This window comes from Salvelinus alpinus, chromosome 11, assembly GCF_045679555.1.
Source record: "Salvelinus alpinus chromosome 11, SLU_Salpinus.1, whole genome shotgun sequence".
Classification (NCBI taxonomy): Eukaryota; Metazoa; Chordata; class Actinopteri; order Salmoniformes; family Salmonidae; genus Salvelinus; species Salvelinus alpinus.
The window spans coordinates 3990313-4014088 of NC_092096.1; the positions used below are offsets into that span (position 1 = coordinate 3990313).

The 23776-nt window shown below is 44.7% G+C and overlaps 1 protein-coding gene across 2 annotated transcripts in view; it reads left to right on the forward strand.

Moving 5' to 3' along the window:
- Nucleotides 1-23776, forward strand: part of tbk1 (TANK-binding kinase 1) — an 86058-nt gene that overhangs the window by 34003 nt on the left and 28279 nt on the right. For both annotated transcript variants that reach the window (XM_071331540.1, XM_071331539.1), the window contains exons 9-15: nt 2147-2343; nt 9814-9872; nt 10931-11022; nt 15662-15763; nt 18656-18737; nt 19277-19395; nt 22975-23091. In XM_071331540.1, coding sequence (XP_071187641.1) covers nt 2147-2343; nt 9814-9872; nt 10931-11022; nt 15662-15763; nt 18656-18737; nt 19277-19395; nt 22975-23091 — 768 coding nt within the window. The remainder of the gene's footprint in view (nt 1-2146; nt 2344-9813; nt 9873-10930; nt 11023-15661; nt 15764-18655; nt 18738-19276; nt 19396-22974; nt 23092-23776) is intronic.

The window sequence follows — 23776 nt, forward strand, 5'->3', positions numbered from 1 at the left end:
ACAGATACATCCACCGGTACAATACGTGAGTCTCCACTACAGATACAATACGTGAGTCTCCACTACAGATACATCCACCGGTACAATACGTGAGTCTCCACTACATCTACATCCACCAGTACAATACGTGAGTCTCCACTACATCTACATCCACCAGTACAATACGTGAGTCTCCACTACAGATACATCCACCAGTACAATACGTGAGTCTCCACTACAGATACATCCACCAGTACAATACGGGAGTCTCCACTACATCTACATCCACCGGTACAATACGTGAGTCTCCACTACATCCACCAGTACAATACGTGAGTCTCCACTACATCTACATCCACCAGTACAATACGTGAGTCTCCACTACAGATACATCCACCAGTACAATACGTGAGTCTCCACTACAGATACATCCACCAGTACAATACGTGAGTCTCCACTAAAGATACATCCACCGGTACAATACGTGAGTCTCCACTACAGATACATCCACCAGTACAATACGTGAGTCTCCACTACAGATACATCCACCAGTACAATACGTGAGTCTCCACTACAGATACATCCACCAGTACAATACGTGAGTCTCCACTACATCTACATCCACCAGTACAATACGTGAGTCTCCACTACAGATACATCCACCAGTACAATACGTGAGTCTCCACTACAGATACATCCACCAGTACAATACGTGAGTCTCCACTACATCTACATCCACCGGTACAATACGTGAGTCTCCACTACATCCACCAGTACAATACGTGAGTCTCCACTACAGATACATCCACCAGTACAATACGTGAGTCTCTACTACAGATACATCCACCAGTACAATACGTGAGTCTCTACTACAGATACATCCACCAGTACAATACGTGAGTCTCTACTACAGATACATCCACCAGTACAATACGTGAGTCTCCACTACAGATACATCCACCAGTACAATACGTGAGTCTCCACTACAGATACATTCACCAGTACAATACGTGAGTCTCCACTACAGATACATTCACCAGTACAATACGTGAGTCTCCACTACAGATACATCCACCAGTACAATACGTGAGTCTCCACTACATCTACATCCACCAGTACAATACGTGAGTCTCCACTACAGATACATCCACCAGTACAATACGTGAGTCTCCACTACAGATACATCCACCAGTACAATACGTGAGTCTCCACTACAGATACATCCACCAGTACAATACGTGAGTCTCCACTACAGATACATCCACCAGTACAATACGTGAGTCTCCACTACAGATACATCCACCAGTACAATACGTGAGTCTCCACTACAGATACATCCACCAGTACAATACGTGAGTCTCCACTACAGATACATCCACCAGTACAATACGTGAGTCTCCACTACAGATACATCCACCAGTACAATACGTGAGTCTCCACTACAGATACATCCACCAGTACAATACGTGAGTCTCCACTACAGATACATTCACCAGTACAATACGTGAGTCTCCACTACAGATACATTCACCAGTACAATACGTGAGTCTCCACTACAGATACATTCACCAGTACAATACGTGAGTCTCCACTACAGATACATCCACCAGTACAATACGTGAGTCTCCACTACAGATACATCCACCAGTACAATACGTGAGTCTCCACTACAGATACATCCACCAGTACAATACGTGAGTCTCCACTACAGATACATCCACCAGTACGATACGTGAGTCTCCACTACATCTACATCCACCAGTACAATACGTGAGTCTCCACTACAGTGCATTCGGGACAAATCTTTGAATGTCCTTGAGTGACCCAGCCAGAGCCCTGACTTGATCCCGATCGAACATCTCTGAAAATAGCCCTACAGCGACGCTCCCCATCCAACCTGACAGAGTTCGAGAGGATCTGCAGAGAAGAATGGGAGGACCTCCCCAAATCCAGGTGTACCAAACTTTAGGGTCACCGTTGATAATGACAGACTCTGGTTGTTAACCTCCTCTCCGAGGGGGTGTAAAATAGGATGAATATAACCACTGACCATACACACAGAATGATTTACTTTTCTCTGTAAACTGCAGCTCGTCCTCTGTCCACAGGACGATGCTGCTCCGAGAGATAGAGGGCTGACCCTTTAACCTCCGACCTCTCTGCCCAGGGCGACTCTCTTCCAGGAGCTGCTGTCTCGTCGGTGTAATATCCCGGTCCACAACCAGGAGCTCCTGTACGAGGGGCGCCGGCTGCAGTTGGAGCCCAACCGCCAAGCACAGACCTTCCCGCGGACCTCCAGAGACAATCCCATCATGCTGCTCAGCAGAGAGGCCGTGGCGACAGTGGGGCTCATCTTCGAAGACCGTAAGAGTCTTATTATTAGCATCAATCTGGAAATGTTAACAGGAAGTGTTGGTCCCATGGTTCATCTGGAAATGGGATTTACACTGAACACAAATACAGACAACATGTGAAGTGTTGGTCCCATGTTTCTTTAGGGAAACAGGACTTGACATAGACAGATAGACTGAGGTTAACAGACAGACAGACGGAGACTGAGGTTAACGGACAGACAGACGGAGACTGAGGTTAACAGACAGACAGACGGAGACTGAGGTTAACAGACAGACAGACGGAGACTGAGGTTAACGGACAGACAGACGGAGACTGAGGTTAACAGACAGACAGACGGAGACTGAGGTTAACGGACAGACAGACGGAGACTGAGGTTAACAGACAGACAGACGGAGACTGAGGTTAACAGACAGACAGATAGAGACTGAGGTTAACAGACAGACAGACGGAGACTGAGGTTAACAGACAGACAGACGGAGACTGAGGTTAACGGACAGACAGACGGAGACTGAGGTTAACAGACAGACAGACGGAGACTGAGGTTAACAGACAGACAGATAGAGACTGAGGTTAACAGACAGACAGACGGAGACTGAGGTTAACGGACAGACAGACGGAGACTGAGGTTAACCTCAGTCTCTATCTGGTCTGTTAACCTCAGTCTCTATCTGTCTCTGTTGTTAACAACAGAGACAGATAGAGACTGAGGTTAACAACAGAGACAGATAGAGACTGAGGTTAACAACAGAGACAGATAGAGACTGAGGTTAACAACAGAGACAGATAGAGACTGAGGTTAACAACAGAGACAGATAGAGACTGAGGTTAACAACAGAGACAGATAGAGACTGAGGTTAACAACAGAGACAGATAGACTGAGGTTAACAACAGAGACAGATAGAGACTGAGGTTAACAACAGAGACAGATAGAGACTGAGGTTAACAACAGAGACAGATAGAGACTGAGGTTAACAGACAGAGACAGATAGAGACTGAGGTTAACAACAGAGACAGATAGAGACTGAGGTTAACAACAGAGACAGATAGAGACTGAGGTTAACAACAGAGACAGATAGAGACTGAGGTTAACAACAGAGACAGATAGAGACTGAGGTTAACAACAGAGACAGATAGAGACTGAGGTTAACAGACAGAGACAGATAGAGACTGAGGTTAACAACAGAGACAGATAGAGACTGAGGTTAACAACAGAGACTGATAGAGACTGAGGTTAACAGACAGAGACAGATAGAGACTGAGGTTAACAACAGAGACAGATAGAGACTGAGGTTAACAACAGAGACAGATAGAGACTGAGGTTAACAACAGAGACTGATAGAGACTGAGGTTAACAACAGAGACTGATAGAGACTGAGGTTAACAACAGAGACTGATAGAGACTGAGGTTAACAACAGAGACAGATAGAGACTGAGGTTAACAACAGAGACAGATAGAGACTGAGGTTAACAACAGAGACAGATAGAGACTGAGGTTAACAACAGAGACAGATAGAGACTGAGGTTAACAACAGAGACAGATAGAGACTGAGGTTAACAACAGAGACAGATAGAGACTGAGGTTAACAACAGAGACAGATAGAGACTGAGGTTAACAACAGAGACAGATAGAGACTGAGGTTAACAACAGAGACAGATAGAGACTGAGGTTAACAACAGAGACTATCTGTCTCTGTTGTTAACCTCAGTCTCTATCTGACTCTCATGTCTGTTAACCTCAGTCTTCTGTCTCTGTCTGTTAACCTCAGTCTCTATCTGTCTCTGTTGTTAACCTCAGTCTCTATCTGTCTCTGTTGTTAACCTCAGTCTCTATCTGTCTCTGTCTGTTAACCTCAGTCTCTATCTGTCTCTGTTGTTAACCTCAGTCTCTATCTGGTCTGTTAACCTCAGTCTCTATCTGTCTCTGTTGTTAACCTCAGTCTCTATCTGTCTCTGTTGTTAACCTCAGTCTCTATCTGAGACAGACGGAGACTGAGGTTAACGGACAGACAGACGGAGACTGAGGTTAACCTCAGTCTCTATCTGGTCTGTTAACCTGTTAACCTCGGTTGTTAACCTCAGTCTCTATCTGTCTCTGTTGTTAACCTCAGTCTCTATCTGTCTCTGTTGTTAACCTCAGTCTCTATCTGTCTCTGTTGTTAACCTCAGTCTCTATCTGTCTCTGTTGTTAACCTCAGTCTCTATCTGTCTCTGTTGTTAACCTCAGTCTCTATCTGTCTCTGTTGTTAACCTCAGTCTCTATCTAGTCTCTGTTGTTAACCTCAGTCTCTATCAGTCTCTGTTGTTAACCATCAGTCTCTATCTGTCTCTGGTCTGTTAACCTCAGTCTCTATCTGTCTCTGTTGTTAACCTCAGTCTCTATCTGTCTCTGTTGTTAACCTCAGTCTCTATCTGTCTCTGTTGTTAACCTCAGTCTCTATCTGTCTCTGTCTGTTAACCTCAGTCTCTATCTGTCTTGTCTGTTAACCTCAGTCTCTATCTGTCTCTGTTGTTAACCTCAGTCTCTATCTGTCTCTGTTGTTAACCTCAGTCTCTATCTGTCTCTGTTGTTAACCTCAGTCTCTATCTGTCTCTGTTGTTAACCTCAGTCTCTATCTGTCTCTGTCTGTTAACCTCAGTCTCTATCTGTCTCTGTTGTTAACCTCAGTCTCTATCTGTCTCTGTCTGTTAACCTCAGTCTCTATCTGTCTCTGTTGTTAACCTCAGTCTCTATCTGTCTCTGTTGTTAACCTCAGTCTCTATCTGTCTCTGTTGTTAACCTCAGTCTCTATCTGTCTCTGTTGTTAACCTCAGTCTCTATCTGTCTCTGTTGTTAACCTCAGTCTCTATCTGTCTCTGTTGTTAACCTCAGTCTCTATCTGTCTCTGTTGTTAACCTCAGTCTCTATCTGTCTCTGTTGTTAACCTCAGTCTCTATCTGTCTCTGTTGTTAACCTCAGTCTCTATCTGTCTCTGTTGTTAACCTCAGTCTCTATCTGTCTCTGTTGTTAACCTCAGTCTCTATCTGTCTCTGTTGTTAACCTCAGTCTCTATCTGTCTCTGTTGTTAACCTCAGTCTCTATCTGTCTCTGTTGTTAACCTCAGTCTCTATCTGTCTCTGTTGTTAACCTCAGTCTCTATCTGTCTCTGTTGTTAACCTCAGTCTCTATCTGTCTCTGTTGTTAACCTCAGTCTCTATCAGTCTCTGTTGTTAACCTCAGTCTCTATCTGTCTCTGTTGTTAACCTCAGTCTCTATCTGTCTCTGTTGTTAACCTCAGTCTCTATCTGGTCTGTTAACCTCAGTCTCTATCTGTCTCTGTTGTTAACCTCAGTCTCTATCTGTCTCTGTTGTTAACCTCAGTCTCTATCTGTCTCTGTTGTTAACCTCAGTCTCTATCTGTCTCTGTTGTTAACCTCAGTCTCTATCTGTCTCTGTTGTTAACCTCAGTCTCTATCTGTCTCTGTTGTTAACCTCAGTCTCTATCTGTCTCTGTTGTTAACCTCAGTCTCTATCTGTCTCTGTTGTTAACCTCAGTCTCTATCTGCTCTGTTAACCTCAGTCTCTATCTGTCTCTGTTGTTAACCTCAGTCTCTATCTGTCTCTGTTAACCTCAGTCTCTATCTGTCTCTGTTGTTAACCTCAGTCTCTATCTGTCTGTTAACCTCAGTCTCTATCTGTCTCTGTTAACCTCAGTCTCTATCTGTCTCTGTTGTTAACCTCAGTCTCTATCTGTCTCTGTTGTTAACCTCAGTCTCTATCTGTCTCTGTTGTTAACCTCAGTCTCTATCTGTCTCTGTTGTTAACCTCAGTCTCTATCTGTCTCTGTTGTTAACCTCAGTCTCTATCTGTCTCTGTTGTTAACCTCAGTCTCTATCTGTCTCTGTTGTTAACCTCAGTCTCTATCTGTCTCTGTCTGTTAACCTCAGTCTCTATCTGTCTCTGTCTGTTAACCTCAGTCTCTATCTGTCTCTGTTGTTAACCTCAGTCTCTATCTGTCTCTGTTGTTAACCTCAGTCTCTATCTGTCTCTGTTGTTAACCTCAGTCTCTATCTGTCTCTGTCTGTTAACCTCAGTCTCTATCTGTCTCTGTTGTTAACCTCAGTCTCTATCTGTCTCTGTCTGTTAACCTCAGTCTCTATCTGTCTCTGTCTGTTAACCTCAGTCTCTATCTGTCTCTGTTGTTAACCTCAGTCTCTATCTGTCTCTGTTGTTAACCTCAGTCTCTATCTGTCTCTGTTGTTAACCTCAGTCTCTATCTGTCTCTGTTGTTAACCTCAGTCTCTATCTGTCTCTGTTGTTAACCTCAGTCTCTATCTGTCTCTGTTGTTAACCTCAGTCTCTATCTGTCTCTGTTGTTAACCTCAGTCTCTATCTGTCTCTGTTGTTAACCTCAGTCTCTATCTGTCTCTGTTGTTAACCTCAGTCTCTATCTGTCTCTGTTGTTAACCTCAGTCTCTATCTGTCTCTGTTGTTAACCTCAGTCTCTATCTGTCTCTGTTGTTAACCTCAGTCTCTATCTGTCTCTGTTGTTAACCTCAGTCTCTATCTGTCTCTGTTGTTAACCTCAGTCTCTATCTGTCTCTGTTGTTAACCTCAGTCTCTATCTGTCTCTGTTGTTAACCTCAGTCTCTATCTGGTCTGTTAACCTCAGTCTCTATCTGTCTCTGTCTGTTAACCTCAGTCTCTATCTGTCTCTGTTGTTAACCTCAGTCTCTATCTGTCTCTGTTGTTAACCTCAGTCTCTATCTGTCTCTGTTGTTAACCTCAGTCTCTATCTGTCTCTGTTGTTAACCTCAGTCTCTATCTGTCTCTGTTGTTAACCTCAGTCTCTATCTGTCTCTGTTGTTAACCTCAGTCTCTATCTGTCTCTGTTGTTAACCTCAGTCTCTATCTGTCTCTGTTGTTAACCTCAGTCTCTATCTGTCTCTGTTGTTAACCTCAGTCTCTATCTGGTCTGTTGTTAACCTCAGTCTCTATCTGTCTCTGTTGTTAACCTCAGTCTCTATCTGTCTCTGTTGTTAACCTCAGTCTCTATCTGTCTCTGTTGTTAACCTCAGTCTCTATCTGTCTCTGTTGTTAACCTCAGTCTCTATCTGTCTCTGTTGTTAACCTCAGTCTCTATCTGTCTCTGTTGTTAACCTCAGTCTCTATCTGTCTCTGTTGTTAACCTCAGTCTCTATCTGTCTCTGTTGTTAACCTCAGTCTCTATCTGTCTCTGTTGTTAACCTCAGTCTCTATCTGTCTCTGTTGTTAACCTCAGTCTCTATCTGTCTCTGTTGTTAACCTCAGTCTCTATCTGTCTCTGTTGTTAACCTCAGTCTCTATCTGTCTCTGTTGTTAACCTCAGTCTCTATCTGTCTCTGTTGTTAACCTCAGTCTCTATCTGTCTCTGTTGTTAACCTCAGTCTCTATCTGTCTCTGTTGTTAACCTCAGTCTCTATCTGTCTCTGTTGTTAACCTCAGTCTCTATCTGTCTCTGTCTGTTAACCTCAGTCTCTATCTGGTCTGTTAACCTCAGTCTCTATCTGTCTCTGTTGTTAACCTCAGTCTCTATCTGTCTCTGTTGTTAACCTCAGTCTCTATCTGTCTCTGTTGTTAACCTCAGTCTCTATCTGTCTCTGTTGTTAACCTCAGTCTCTATCTGTCTCTGTTGTTAACCTCAGTCTCTATCTGTCTCTGTTGTTAACCTCAGTCTCTATCTGTCTCTGTTGTTAACCTCAGTCTCTATCTGTCTCTGTTGTTAACCTCAGTCTCTATCTGTCTCTGTTGTTAACCTCAGTCTCTATCTGTCTCTGTTGTTAACCTCAGTCTCTATCTGGTCTGTTAACCTCAGTCTCTATCTGTCTCTGCTGTTAACCTCAGTCTCTATCTGTCTCTGCTGTTAACCTCAGTCTCTATCTGTCTCTGTTGTTAACCTCAGTCTCTATCTGTCTCTGTTGTTAACCTCAGTCTCTATCTGTCTCTGTTGTTAACCTCAGTCTCTATCTGTCTCTGTTGTTAACCTCAGTCTCTATCTGTCTCTGTTGTTAACCTCAGTCTCTATCTGTCTCTGTTGTTAACCTCAGTCTCTATCTGTCTCTGTTGTTAACCTCAGTCTCTATCAGTCTCTGTTGTTAACCTCAGTCTCTATCTGGTCTCTGTTGTTAACCTCAGTCTCTATCTGTCTCTGTTGTTAACCTCAGTCTCTATCTGTCTCTGTTGTTAACCTCAGTCTCTATCTGTCTCTGTTGTTAACCTCAGTCTCTATCTGTCTCTGTTGTTAACCTCAGTCTCTATCTGTCTCTGTTGTTAACCTCAGTCTCTATCTGTCTCTGTTGTTAACCTCAGTCTCTATCTGTCTCTGTTGTTAACCTCAGTCTCTATCTGTCTCTGTTGTTAACCTCAGTCTCTATCTGTCTCTGTTGTTAACCTCAGTCTCTATCTGTCTCTGTTGTTAACCTCAGTCTCTATCTGTCTCTGTTGTTAACCTCAGTCTCTATCTGTCTCTGTTGTTAACCTCAGTCTCTATCTGTCTCTGTTGTTAACCTCAGTCTCTATCTGTCTCTGTTGTTAACCTCAGTCTCTATCTGTCTCTGTTGTTAACCTCAGTCTCTATCTGTCTCTGTTGTTAACCTCAGTCTCTATCTGTCTCTGTCTGTTAACCTCAGTCTCTATCTGTCTCTGTTGTTAACCTCAGTCTCTATCTGTCTCTGTTGTTAACCTCAGTCTCTATCTGTCTCTGTTGTTAACCTCAGTCTCTATCTGTCTCTGTTGTTAACCTCAGTCTCTATCTGTCTCTGTTGTTAACCTCAGTCTCTATCTGTCTCTGTTGTTAACCTCAGTCTCTATCTGTCTCTGTTGTTAACCTCAGTCTCTATCTGTCTCTGTTGTTAACCTCAGTCTCTATCTGTCTCTGTTGTTAACCTCAGTCTCTATCTGTCTCTGTCTGTTAACCTCAGTCTCTATCTGGTCTGTTGTTAACCTCAGTCTCTATCTGTCTCTGTTGTTAACCTCAGTCTCTATCTGTCTCTGTTGTTAACCTCAGTCTCTATCTGTCTCTGTTGTTAACCTCAGTCTCTATCTGTCTCTGTTGTTAACCTCAGTCTCTATCTGTCTCTGTTGTTAACCTCAGTCTCTATCTGTCTCTGTTGTTAACCTCAGTCTCTATCTGTCTCTGTTGTTAACCTCAGTCTCTATCTGTCTCTGTTGTTAACCTCAGTCTCTATCTGTCTCTGTTGTTAACCTCAGTCTCTATCTGTCTCTGTTGTTAACCTCAGTCTCTATCTGTCTCTGTTGTTAACCTCAGTCTCTATCTGTCTCTGTTGTTAACCTCAGTCTCTATCTGTCTCTGTTGTTAACCTCAGTCTCTATCTGTCTCTGTCTGTTAACCTCAGTCTCTATCTGTCTCTGTCTGTTAACCTCAGTCTCTATCTGTCTGTCTGTTAACCTCAGTCTCTATCTGTCTCTGTTGTTAATCTCAGTTTTTCTTTCGATCTCCACAGCGAGTCCTCCTAAAGTCCAGCCTCGCTACGATCTGGACCTGGATGCCAGCTATGCCAAGGTAACTAAATGTTATGCCAGCTATGCCAAGGTAACTATATATTATGCCAAGGTAACTAAATGTTATGCCAGCTATGCCAAAGTAACTCAATGTTATGCCAGCTATGCCAAGGTAACTAAATGTTATGCCAGCTATGCCAAGGTAACTAAATGTTATTCCAAGGTAACTAAATGTTATGCCAGCTATGCCAAGTTAACTAAATGCTATGCCAGCTATGCCAAGGTAACTAAATGTTATGCCAAGGTAACTAAATGTTATGCCAGCTATGCCAAGGTAACTAAATGTTATGCCAGCTATGCCAAGGTAACTAAATGTTATGCCAGCTATGCCAAGGTAACTAAATGTTATGCCAGCTATGCCAAGGTAACTAAATGTTATGCCAAGGTAACTAAATGTTATGCCAGCTATGCCAAGGTAACTAAATGTTATGCCAAGGTAACTAAATGTTATGCCAGCTATGCCAAGGTAACTAAATGTTATGCCAGCTATGCCAAGGTAACTAAATGTTATGCCAAGGTAACTAAATGTTATGCCAGCTATGCCAAGGTAACTAAATGTTACGCCAGCTATGCCAAGGTAACTAAATGTTATTCCAAGGTAACTAAATGTTATGCCAGCTATGCCAAGGTAACTAAATGTTACGCCAGCTATGCCAAGGTAACTAAATGTTATGCCAAGGTAACTAAATGTTATGCCAGCTATGCCAAGGTAACTAAATGTTATGCCAGCTATGCCAAGGTAACTAAATGTTATGCCAAGGTAACTAAATGTTATGCCAGCTATGCCAAGGTAACTAAATGTTATGCCAGCTATGCCAAGGTAACTAAATGTTATGCCAGCTATGCCAAGGTAACTAAATGTTATGCCAGCTATGCCAAGGTAACTAAATGTTATGCCAGCTATGCCAAGGTAACTAAATGTTATGCCAGCTATGCCAATGTGTCTGTAGGAGGAGGATGGTGTGTGTGGTGCCCTTAACTAATATCCTAATATGTCTTCCTCCGTTGTCCTCCGTTGTCCTCCGTTGTCTTCCTCCGTTGTCTTCCTCCGTTGTCCAGACGTTTGCAGGAGACGTGGGCCACCTGTGGAAGACCTCAGACTCCCTGTTGGTTTGTCAGGAGCTGGTCAGGAAGGGAGTCCGGGGACTGATGTAAGTCCTGATAACTCAACCCTTACAATGTACCAGACAACAGGAAGTGAGTCCTGATAACTCAACCCTTACAATGTACCAGACAACAGGAAGTGAGTCCTGATAACTCAACCCTTACAATGTACCAGACAACAGGAAGGGAGTCCTGATAACTCAACCCTTACAATGTACCAGACAACAGGAAGGGAGTCCTGATAACTCAACCCTTACAATGTACCAGACAACAGGAAGGGAGTCCGGGGGCTGATGTAAGTCCTGATAACTCAACCCTTACAATGTACCAGACAACAGGAAGGGAGTCCTGATAACTCAACCCTTACAATGTACCAGACAACAGGAAGTGAGTCAGGGGGCCGATGTAAGTCCTGATAACACAACCCTTACAATGTACCAGACAACAGGAAGGGAGTCCTGATAACTCAATCCTTACAATGTACCAGACAACAGGAAGTGAGTCCGGGGGCTGATGTAAGTCCTGATAACTCAACCCTTACAATGTACCAGACAACAGGAAGTGAGTCCGGGGGCTGATGTAAGTCCTGATAACTCAACCCTTACAATGTACCAGACAACAGGAAGTGAGTCCGGGGGCTGATGTAAGTCCTGATAACTCAACCCTTACAATGTACCAGACAACAGGAAGTGAGTCCGGGGACTGATGTAAGTCCTGATAACTCAACCCTTACAATGTACCAGACAACAGGAAGTGAGTCCTGATAACTCAACCCTTACAATGTACCAGACAACAGGAAGGGAGTCCGGGGGCTGATGTAAGTCCTGATAACTCAACCCTTACAATGTACCAGACAACAGGAAGTGAGTCCTGATAACTCAACCCTTACAATGTACCAGACAACAGGAAGTGAGTCCTGATAACTCAACCCTTACAATGTACCAGACAACAGGAAGTGAGTCCGGGGGCCGATGTAAGTCCTGATAACTCAATCCTTACAATGTACCAGACAACAGGAAGTGAGTCCGGGGGCTGATGTAAGTCCTGATAACTCAACCCTTACAATGTACCAGACAACAGGAAGTGAGTCCTGATAACTCAAACCTTACAATGTACCAGACAACAGGAAGTGAGTCCTGATAACTCAACCCTTACAATGTACCAGACAACAGGAAGTGAGTCCGGGGGCAGATGTAAATCCTGATAACTCAACCCTTACAATGTACCAGACAACAGGAAGTGAGTCCTGATAACTCAAACCTTACAATGTACCAGACAACAGGAAGTGAGTCCTGATAACTCAACCCTTACAATGTACCAGACAACAGGAAGTGAGTCCGGGGACTGATGTAAATCCTGATAACTCAACCCTTACAATGTACCAGACAACAGGAAGTGAGTCCGGGGGCTGATGTAAGTCCTGATAACTCAACCCTTACAATGTACCAGACAACAGGAAGTGAGTCCTGATAACTCAAACCTTACAATGTACCAGACAACCGGAAGTGAGTCCTGATAACTCAACCCTTACAATGTACCAGACAACAGGAAGTGAGTCCGGGGGCCGATGTAAGTCCTGATAACTCAACCCTTACAATGTACCAGACAACAGGAAGTGAGTCCGGGGGCTGATGTAAGTCCTGATAACTCAACCAGCACATTCACCTGGTACCCCTCTGTCAACTGGTACACTGTTCACCTGATACCCCTCTGTCAACTGGTTCACTGTTCACCTGGTACCCCTCTGTCAACTGGTTCACTGTTCACCTGGTACCCCTCTGGCAACTGGTTCACTGTTCACCTGGTTCCCCTCTGTCAACTGGTTCACTGTTCACCTGGTACCCCTCTGTCAACTGGTTCACTGTTAAACTGGTACCCCACTGTCAACTGGTTCACTGTTAAACTGGTAGCCCTCTGTCAACTGGTTCACTGTTCACCTGGTACCCCTCTGTCAACTGGTTCACTGTTCAACTGGTACCCCTCTGTCAACTGGTTCACTGTTCACCTGGTACCCCTCTGTCAACTGGTCCACTGTTCACCTGGTACCCCTCTGTCAACTGGTACACTGTTCACCTGGTACCCCTCTGTCAACTGGTACACTGTTCACCTGGTACCCCTCTGTCAACTGGTACACTGTTCACCTGGTACCCCTCTGTCAACTGGTACACTGTTCACCTGGTACCCCTCTGTCAACTGGTACACTGTTCAACTGGTACCCCTCTGGCAACTGGTTCACTGTTCACCTGGTTCCCCTCTGTCAACTGGTTCACTGTTCACCTGGTACCCCTCTGTCAACTGGTACACTGTTCACCTGGTACCCCTCTGTCAACTGGTACACTGTTCAACTGGTACCCCTCTGTCAACTGGTTCACTGTTCACCTGGTACCCCTCTGTCAACTGGTACACTGTTCAACTGGTACCCCTCTGTCAACTGGTTCACTGTTCACCTGGTACCCCTCTGTCAACTGGTACACTGTTCACCTGGTACCCCTCTGTCAACTGGTACACTGTTCAACTGGTACCCCTCTGTCAACTGGTTCACTGTTCACCTGGTACCCCTCTGTCAACTGGTACACTGTTCACCTGGTACCCCTCTGTCAACTGGTTCACTGTTCACCTGGTACCCCTCTGTCAACTGGTTCACTGTTCACCTGGTACCCCTCTGTCAACTGGTACACTGTTCACCTGGTACCCCTCTGTCAACTGGTCCACTGTTCAACTGGTACCCCTCTGTCAACTGGTCCACTGTTCAACTGGTACCCCTCTGTCAACTGGTACACTGTTCACCTGGTACCCCTCTGTCAACTGGTACACTGTTCACCTGGTACCCCTCTGTCAACTGGTACACTGTTCACCTGGTACCCCTCTGTCAACTGGTTCACTGTTCACCTGGTACCCCTCTGTCAACTGGTACACTGTTCACCTGGTACCCCTCTGTCAACTGGTTCACTGTTCACCTGGTACCCCTCTGTCAACTGGTTCACTGTTCACCTGGTACCCCTCTGTCAACTGGTACACTGTTCACCTGGTACCCCTCTGTCAACTGGTCCACTGTTCAACTGGTACCCCTCTGTCAACTGGTCCACTGTTCAACTGGTACCCCTCTGTCAACTGGTACACTGTTCACCTGGTACCGCTCTGTCAACTGGTACACTGTTCAACTGGTACCCCTCTGTCAACTGGTTCACTGTTCACCTGGTACACCTCTGTCAACTGGTACACTGTTCAACTGGTGTTCTGTGGAACTCAATGTCACTTTTGTCAATGGGTCTGTATATGTTGGTGCCACATTTGATCTGCTATCAAGGAGATGGTACATAATGTCTCTGTCTCTGTCTGTCTCAGTGAGTTAATGAAGGAGGACTACAGGGAGATGGTACATAATGTCTCTGTCTCAGTGAGTTAATGAAGGAGGACTACAGGGAGATGGTACATAATGTCTCTGTCTCAGTGAGTTAATGAAGGAGGACTACAGGGAGATGGTACATAATGTCAATGTCTCTGTCTGTCTCAGTGAGTTAATGAAGGAGGACTACAGGGAGATGGTACATAATGTCTCTGTCTATCTTTGTCTCAGTGAGTTAATAAAGGAGGACTACAGGGAGATGGTACATAATGTCTCTGTCTCTCTCTGTCTCAGTGAGTTAATGAAGGAGGCCTACAGTGAGATGGTACATAATGTCTCTCTGTCTCAGTGAGTTAATGAAGGAGGACTACAGGGAGATGGTACATAATGTGTCTCTGTCTCAGTGAGTCTAATGGTACATAATGTGTCTCTGTCTCAGTGAGTTAATGAAGGAGGCCTACAGTGAGATGGTACATAATGTGTCTCTGTCTCAGTGAGTTAATGAAGGAGGACTACAGTGAGATGGTACATAATGTCTCTGTCTGTCTCAGTGAGTTAATGAAGGAGGCCTACAGTGAGATGGTACATAATGTCTCTCTGTCTCAGTGAGTTAATGAAGGAGGACTACAGGGAGATGGTACATAATGTGTCTCTGTCTCAGTGAGTTAATGGTACATAATGTGTCTCTGTCTCAGTGAGTTAATGAAGGAGGCCTACAGTGAGATGGTACATAATGTGTCTGTCTGTCTCAGTGAGTTAATGAAGGAGGACTACAGGGAGATGGTACATAATGTCTCTGTCTCAGTGAGTTAATGAAGGAGGACTACAGGGAGATGGTACATAATGTCTCTGTCTGTCTCAGTGAGTTAATGAAGGAGGACTACAGGGAGATGGTACATAATGTCTCTGTCTATCTTTGTCTCAGTGAGTTAATAAAGAAGGACTACAGGGAGATGGTACATAATGTCTCTGTCTCTCTCTGTCTCAGTGAGTTAATGAAGGAGGACTACAGTGAGATGGTACATAATGTCTCTCTCTGTCTCAGTGAGTTAATGAAGGAGGACTACAGGGAGATGGTACATAATGTCTCTGTCTGTCTCAGTGAGTTAATGAAGGAGGACTACAGGGAGATGGTACATAATGTCTCTGTCTATCTTTGTCTCAGTGAGTTAATAAAGGAGGACTACAGGGAGATGGTACATAATGTCTCTGTCTCTCTCTGTCTCAGTGAGTTAATGAAGGAGGACTACAGGGAGATGGTACATAATGTGTCTCTGTCTCAGTGAGTTAATGAAGGAGGCCTACAGTGAGATGGTACATAATGTGTCTGTCTGTCTCAGTGAGTTAATGAAGGAGGACTACAGCGAGATGGTACATAAGAAGTCAGAGGTCATCCACATCTGTCACTACTGCACTCAGATCCTGGAGAGGACGGAGCAGCTGTGAGTACACACTTTGGTTTGTTCTGGCTCTCTTCCCCTCCAGCGCCTCAGAGGAGACAATAACCAGTAGGTGTTGTCGTCCTCTCTCCCAGGTACGAGGTGTTAATGCAGGCCAATATGTTGTCTCCTCTCCCAGGTACGAGGTGTTAATGCAGGCCAATATGTTGTCTCCTCTCCCAGGTACGAGGTGTTAATGCAGGCCAATATGTTGTCCCCTCTCCCAGGTACGAGGTGTTAATACAGGCCAATATGTTGTCTCCTCTCCCAGGTACGAGGTGTTAATGCAGGCCAATATGTTGTCCCCTCTCCCAGGTACGAGGTGTTAATACAGGCCAATATGTTGTCCCCTCTCCCAGGTACGAGGTGTTAATGCAGGCCAATATGTTGTCTCCTCTCCCAGGTACGAGGTGTTAATACAGACCAATATGTTGTCTCCTCTCCCAGGTACGAGGTGTTAATACAGGCCAATATGTTGTCCCCTCTCCCAGGTACGAGGTGTTAATACAGACCAATATGTTGTCCCCTCTCCCAGGTACGAGGTGTTAATGCAGGCCAATATGTTGTCTCCTCTCCCAGGTACGAGGTGTTAATGCAGGCCAATATGTTGTCTCCTCTCCCAGGTACGAGGTGTTAATGCAGGCCAATATGTTGTCTCCTCTCCCAGGTACGAGGTGTTAATGCAGGCCAATATGTTGTCTCCTCTCCCAGGTACGAGGTGTTAATGCAGGCCAATATGTTGTCTCCTCTCCCAGGTACGAGGTGTTAATGCAGGCCAATATGTTGTCTCCTCTCCCAGGTACGAGGTGTTAATGCAGGCCAATATGTTGTCTCCTCTCCCAGGTACGAGGTGTTAATGCAGGCCAATATGTTGTCCCCTCTCCCAGGTACGAGGTGTTAATGCAGGCCAATATGTTGTCCCCTCTCCCAGGTACGAGGTGTTAATGCAGGCCAATATGTTGTCTCCTCTCCCAGGTACGAGGTGTTAATGCAGGCCAATATGTTGTCTCCTCTCCCAGGTACGAGGTGTTAATACAGGCCAATATGTTGTCTCCTCTCCCAGGTACGAGGTGTTAATGCAGGCCAATATGTTGTCTCCTCTCCCAGGTACGAGGTGTTAATGCAGGCCAATATGTTGTCTCCTCTCCCAGGTACGAGGTGTTAATGCAGGCCAATATGTTGTCCCCTCTCCCAGGTACGAGGTGTTAATGCAGGCCAATATGTTGTCCCCTCTCCCAGGTACGAGGTGTTAATGCAGGCCAATATGTTGTCTCCTCTCCCAGGTACGAGGTGTTAATGCAGGCCAATATGTTGTCCCCTCTCCCAGGTACGAGGTGTTAATGCAGGCCAATATGTTGTCCCCTCTCCCAGGTACGAGGTGTTAATGCAGGCCAATATGTTGTCCCCTCTCCCAGGTACGAGGTGTTAATGCAGGCCAATATGTTGTCCCCTCTCCCAGGTACGAGGTGTTAATGCAGGCCAATATGTTGTCTCCTCTCTCAGGTACGAGGTGTTAATGCAGGCCAATATGTTTTCCCCTCTCCCAGGTACGAGGTGTTAATGCAGGCCAATATGTTGTCTCCTCTCCCAGGTACGAGGTGTTAATACAGGCCAATATGTTGTCCCCTCTCCCAGGTACGAGGTGTTAATACAGGCCAATATGTTGTCTCCTCTCCCAGGTACGAGGTGTTAATGCAGGCCAATATGTTGTCTCCTCTCCCAGGTATGAGGTGTTAATGCAGGCCAATATGTTGTCCCCTCTCCCAGGTACGAGGTGTTAATACAGGCCAATATGTTGTCTCCTCTCCCAGGTACGAGGTGTTAATGCAGGCCAATATGTTGTCTCCTCTCCCAGGTACGAGGTGTTAATGCAGGCCAATATGTTGTCCCCTCCCAGGTACGAGGTGTTAATGCAGGTCAATATGTTGTCTCCTCTCCCAGGTACGAGGTGGTAATGCAGGCCAATATGTTGTCCCCTCCCAGGTACGAGGTGTTAATGCAGGCCAATATGTTGTCCCCTCCCAGGTACGAGGTGTTAATGCAGGCCAATATGTTGTCCCCTCCCAGGTACGAGGTGTTAATGAAGGCCAATATGTTGTCCCCTCCCAGGTACGAGGTGTTAATGCAGGCCAATATGTTGTCCCCTCCCAGGTACGAGGTGTTAATGCAGGCCAATATGTTGTCCCCTCCCAGGTACGAGGTGTTAATGCAGGCCAATATGTTGTCTCCTCTCCCAGGTACGAGGTGTTAATGCAGGCCAATATGTTGTCTCCTCCCAGGTACGAGGTGTTAATGCAGGCCAATATGTTGTCTCCTCTCCCAGGTACGAGGTGTTAATACAGGCCAATATGTTGTCTCCTCTCCCAGGTACGAGGTGTTAATGCAGGCCGATATGTTGTCTCCTCTCCCAGGTACGAGGTGTTAATGCAGGCCGATATGTTGTCCCCTCTCCCAGGTACGAGGTGTTAATGCAGGCCGATATGTTGTCCCCTCTCCCAGGTACGAGGTGTTAATGCAGGCCAATATGTTGTCTCCTCTCCCAGGTACGAGGTGTTAATGCAGGCCAATATGTTGTCTCCTCTCCCAGGTACGAGGTGTTAATGCAGGCCAATATGTTGTCTCCTCTCCCAGGTACGAGGTGTTAATGCAGGCCAATATGTTGTCTCCTCTCCCAGGTACGAGGTGTTAATGCAGGCCAATATGTTGTCTCCTCTCCCAGGTACGAGGTGTTAATGCAGGCCAATATGTTGTCTCCTCTCCCAGGTACGAGGTGTTAATGCAGGCCAATATGTTGTCTCCTCTCCCAGGTACGAGGTGTTAATGCAGGCCAATATGTTGTCCCCTCTCCCAGGTACGAGGTGTTAATGCAGGCCAATATGTTGTCTCCTCTCCCAGGTACGAGGTGTTAATGCAGGCCAATATGTTGTCGTCGTCAGAATACGATGAGATCTCAGACATGAGGAAGAAAATAGTCCTAGTAAGTACCGCCCCTGGCTGCTAACCTATCACATCCTCTGTTCCCTCTGGCCCCGCCCCTGGCTACTAACCTATCACAGCCTCCGTTCCCTCTGGCCCCGCCCCTGGCTACTAGCCTATCACATCCTCTGTTCCCTCTGGCCCCGCCCCTGGCTGCTAACCTATCACATCCTCTGTTCCCTCTGGCCCCGCCCCTGGCTGCTAACCTATCACATCCTCTGTTCCCTCTGGCCCCGCCCCTGGCTACTAACCTATCACTCAGCCTCTGTTCCCTCTGGCCCCGCCCCTGGCTACTATCATATCACTCAGCCTCTGTTCCCTCTGGCCCCGCCCCTGGCTGCTAACCTATCACTCAGCCTCTGTTCCCTTTGGCCCCGCCCCTGGCTGCTAACCTATCACTCAGCCTCTTGCCCCTCTGGCCCCGCCCCTGGCTACTAACCTATCACTCAGCTTCTGTTCCCTCTGCCCCGCCCCTGGCTGCTAACCTATCAGTGAGCCTCCCATCTCTGGAGCTGCTGTTGATTGGTTGTCTCTCTGCAGATCTCCAACTCTTTAGTCCCCATGGAGCAGACGGTTCAGGACATCAAGAGTAAGTTCCTGTCAGGTGGTGTTCTGACGGACAGCTGGACTCAAGCTGGAACACACCCTGAAGACAGGAAGTAAGTAATGAGTGTGTTTTTAGGGCTGTGACCATACAAGTATCGTGATATTTTTTTCCCCGTTGCAAAAATGAAAAAACAAAGCCGACCGAACTCTTTTGGTCATTTAAAAACATTCCGTGTGTAAAATATTGTCGCCTTATTTTGGGACGTTACTGGGATCGTGGCGAGTTAGCTGCTACTGTGTTTCTCACACCGTAACCTAGAGATACTAAATGTTACCATGGTTACAGTGTACTTCAGAGATCACACCGTAACCTAGAGATACTAAATGTTACCAGGTTACAGTATACTACAGAGATCACACCGTAACCTAGAGAGATACTAAATGTTACCAGGTTACAGTATTCTACAGAGATCACACCGTAACCTAGAGAGATACTAAATGTTACCAGGTTACAGTGTACTACAGAGATCACACCGTAACCTAGAGAGATACTAAATGTTACCAGGTTACAGTATACTACAGAGATCACACCGTAACCTAGAGAGATACTAAATGTTACCAGGTTACAGTGTACTACAGAGATCACACCGTAACCTAGAGAGATACTAAATGTTACCAGGTTACAGTATACTTCAGAGATCACACCGTAACCTAGAGAGATACTAAATGTTACCAGGTTACAGTATACTACAGAGATCACACCGTAACATAGAGAGATACTAAATGTTACCAGGTTACAGTATACTACAGAGATCACACCGTAACCTAGAGAGATACTAAATGTTACCAGGTTACAGTGTACTTCAGAGATCACACCGTAACCTAGAGAGATACTAAATGTTACCAGGTTACAGTGTACTTCAGAGATCACCACGGTAACCTAGAGAGATACTAAATGTTACCAGGTTACAGTATACCACAGAGATCACACCGTAACCTAGAGAGATACTAAATGTTACCAGGTTACAGTGTACTTCAGAGATCACCATGGTAACCTAGAGAGATACTAAATGTTACCAGGTTACAGTGTACTTCAGAGATCACACCGTAACCTAGAGAGATACTAAATGTTTCCAGGTTACAGTATACCACAGAGATCACACCGTAACCTAGAGAGATACTAAATGTTTCCAGGTTACAGTATACCATAGAGATCACACCGTAACCTAGAGAGATACTAAATGTTACCAGGTTACAGTGTACCACAGAGATCACACCGTAACCTAGAGAGATACTAAATGTTACCAGGTTACAGTATACTTCAGAGATCACACCGTAACCTAGAGAGATACTAAATGTTTCCAGGTTACAGTATACTACAGAGATCACACCGTAACCTAGAGAGATACTAAATGTTACCAGGTTACAGTGTACTTCAGAGATCACACCGTAACCTAGAGAGATACTAAATGTTTCCAGGTTACAGTATACTACAGAGATCACACCGTAACCTAGAGAGATACTAAATGTTACCAGGTTACAGTGTACTTCAGAGATCACACCGTAACCTAGAGAGATACTAAATGTTACCATGTTACAGTATACTTCAGAGATCACACCGTAACCTAGAGAGATACTAAATGTTACCAGGTTACAGTGTACTACAGAGATCACACCGTAACTTAGAGAGATACTAAATGTTACCAGGTTACAGTGTACTTCAGAGATCACACCGTAACCTAGAGAGATACTAAATGTTACCAGGTTACAGTATACTACAGAGATCACACCGTAACCTAGAGATACTAAATGTTACCAGGTTACAGTGTACTACAGAGATCACACCGTAACCTAGAGAGATACTAAATGTTACCAGGTTACAGTATACTACAGAGATCACACCGTAACCTAGAGAGATACTAAATGTTACCAGGTTACAGTATACTTCAGAGATCACACCGTAACCTAGAGATACTAAATGTTACCAGGTTACAGTATACTACAGAGATCACACCGTAACCTAGAGAGATACTAAATGTTACCAGGTTACAGTATACTACAGATATCACACCGTAACCTAGAGAGATACTAAATGTTACCAGGTTACAGTATACTACAGAGATCACACCGTAACCTGGAGAGATACTAAATGTTACCAGGTTACAGTATACTACAGAGATCACACCGTAACCTAGAGAGATACTAAATGTTACCAGGTTACAGTATACTTCAGAGATCACACCGTAACCTAGAGAGATACTAAATGTTACCAGGTTACAGTATACCACAGAGATCACACCGTAACCTAGAGAGATACTAAATGTTACCAGGTTACAGTATACTACAGAGATCACACCGTAACCTAGAGAGATACTAAATTTTACCAGGTTACAGTGTACTTCAGAGATCACACCGTAACCTAGAGAGATACTAAATGTTACCAGGTTACAGTGTACTACAGAGATCACACCGTAACCTAGAGAGATACTAAATGTTTCCAGGTTACAGTATACTACAGAGATCACACCATAACCTAGAGAGATACTAAATGTTACCAGGTTACAGTGTACTTCAGAGATCACACCGTAACCTAGAGAGATACTAAATGTTACCAGGTTACAGTGTACTACAGAGATCACACCGTAACCTAGAGAGATACTAAATGTTACCAGGTTACAGTATACTACAGAGATCACACCGTAACCTAGAGAGATACTAAATGTTACCAGGTTACAGTATACTACAGAGATCACACCGTAACCTAGAGAGATACTAAATGTTACCAGGTTACAGTATACTTCAGAGATCACACCGTAACCTAGAGAGATACTAAATGTTACCAGGTGACAGTGTACTACAGAGATCACAGCGTAACCTAGATAGATACTAAATGTTACCAGGTGACAGTGTACTTCAGAGATCACACCGTAACCTAGAGAGATACTAAATGTTACCAGGTGACAGTGTACTACAGAGATCACAGCGTAACCTAGATAGATACTAAATGTTACCAGGTGACAGTGTACTTCAGAGATCACACCGTAACCTAGAGAGATACTAGATGTTACCAGGTGACAGTGTACTACAGAGATCTCCATACAAAAACAGAGTCTGACAGAAATATCCAGTATCTGTGGACTAATGTTGCTCCTCAAGCCATCAAACACCATTTTGTTCCTGGTTTTCTCTCTCTGTCTCAGTGTTGAGAGGGTAAAGGTCTTCCTGGACTCCATTACAGCCATCTACCACCAGTTTGTTCATGGTTTTCTCTCTCTGTCTCAGTGTTGAGAGGGCCAAGGTCCTCCTGGACTCCATTACAGCCATCTAACACCAGTTTGTTCCTGGTTTTCTCTCTCTGTCTCAGTGTTGAGAGGGTCAAGGTCCTCCTGGACTCCATTACAGCCATCTACCACCAGTTTGTTCCTGGTTTTCTCTCTCTGTCTCAGTGTTGAGAGGGTAAAGGTCCTCCTGGACTCCATTACAGCCATCTAACACCAGTTTGTTCCTGGTTTTCTCTCTCTGTCTCAGTGTTGAGAGGGTCAAGGTCCTCCTGGACTCCATTACAGCCATCTACCACCAGTTTGTTCCTGGTTTTCTCTCTCTGTCTCAGTGTTGAGAGGGTCAAGGTCCTCCTGGACTCCATTACAGCCATCTACCACCAGTTTGTTCATGGTTTTCTCTCTCTGTCTCAGTGTTGAGAGGGTAAAGGTCCTCCTGGACTCCATTACAGCCATCTACCACCAGTTTAAGAAGGACAAGGCTGAGAGACGTCTGCCGTACAACGAGGAACAGATACACAAATTTGACAAGTAGGTCCATCTTTTCTGTCCCTCTGACCAGGTTACAGTGTAGTAATATTATAATGTTCCCCTGGTTACAGTATAGTAATATTATAATGTTCCCCTGGTTACAGTGTAGTAATATTATAATGTTCCTCTGGTTACAGTATAGTAATATTATAATGTTCCTCTGGTTACAGTATAGTAATATTATAATGTTCCCCTGGTTACAGTGTAGTAATATTATAATGTTCCCCTGGTTACAGTATAGTAATATTATAATGTTCCTCTGGTTACAGTATAGTAATATTATAATGTTCTCCTGGTTACAGTAGAGTAATATTATAATGTTCTCCTGGTTACAGTAGAGTAATATTATAATGTTCCCCTGGTTACAGTGTAGTAATATTATAATGTTCCCCTGGTTACAGTAGAGTAATATTATAATGTTCCCCTGGTTACAGTAGAGTAATATTATAATGTTCCCCTGGTTACAGTGTAGTAATATTATAATGTTCCCCTGGTTACAGTGTAGTAATATTATAATGTTCCCCTGGTTACAGTGTAGTAATATTATAATGTTCCCCTGGTTACAGTATAGTAATATTATAATGTTCCTCTGGTTACAGTATAGTAATATTATAATGTTCTCCTGGTTACAGTAGAGTAATATTATAATGTTCTCCTGGTTACAGTAGAGTAATATTATAATGTT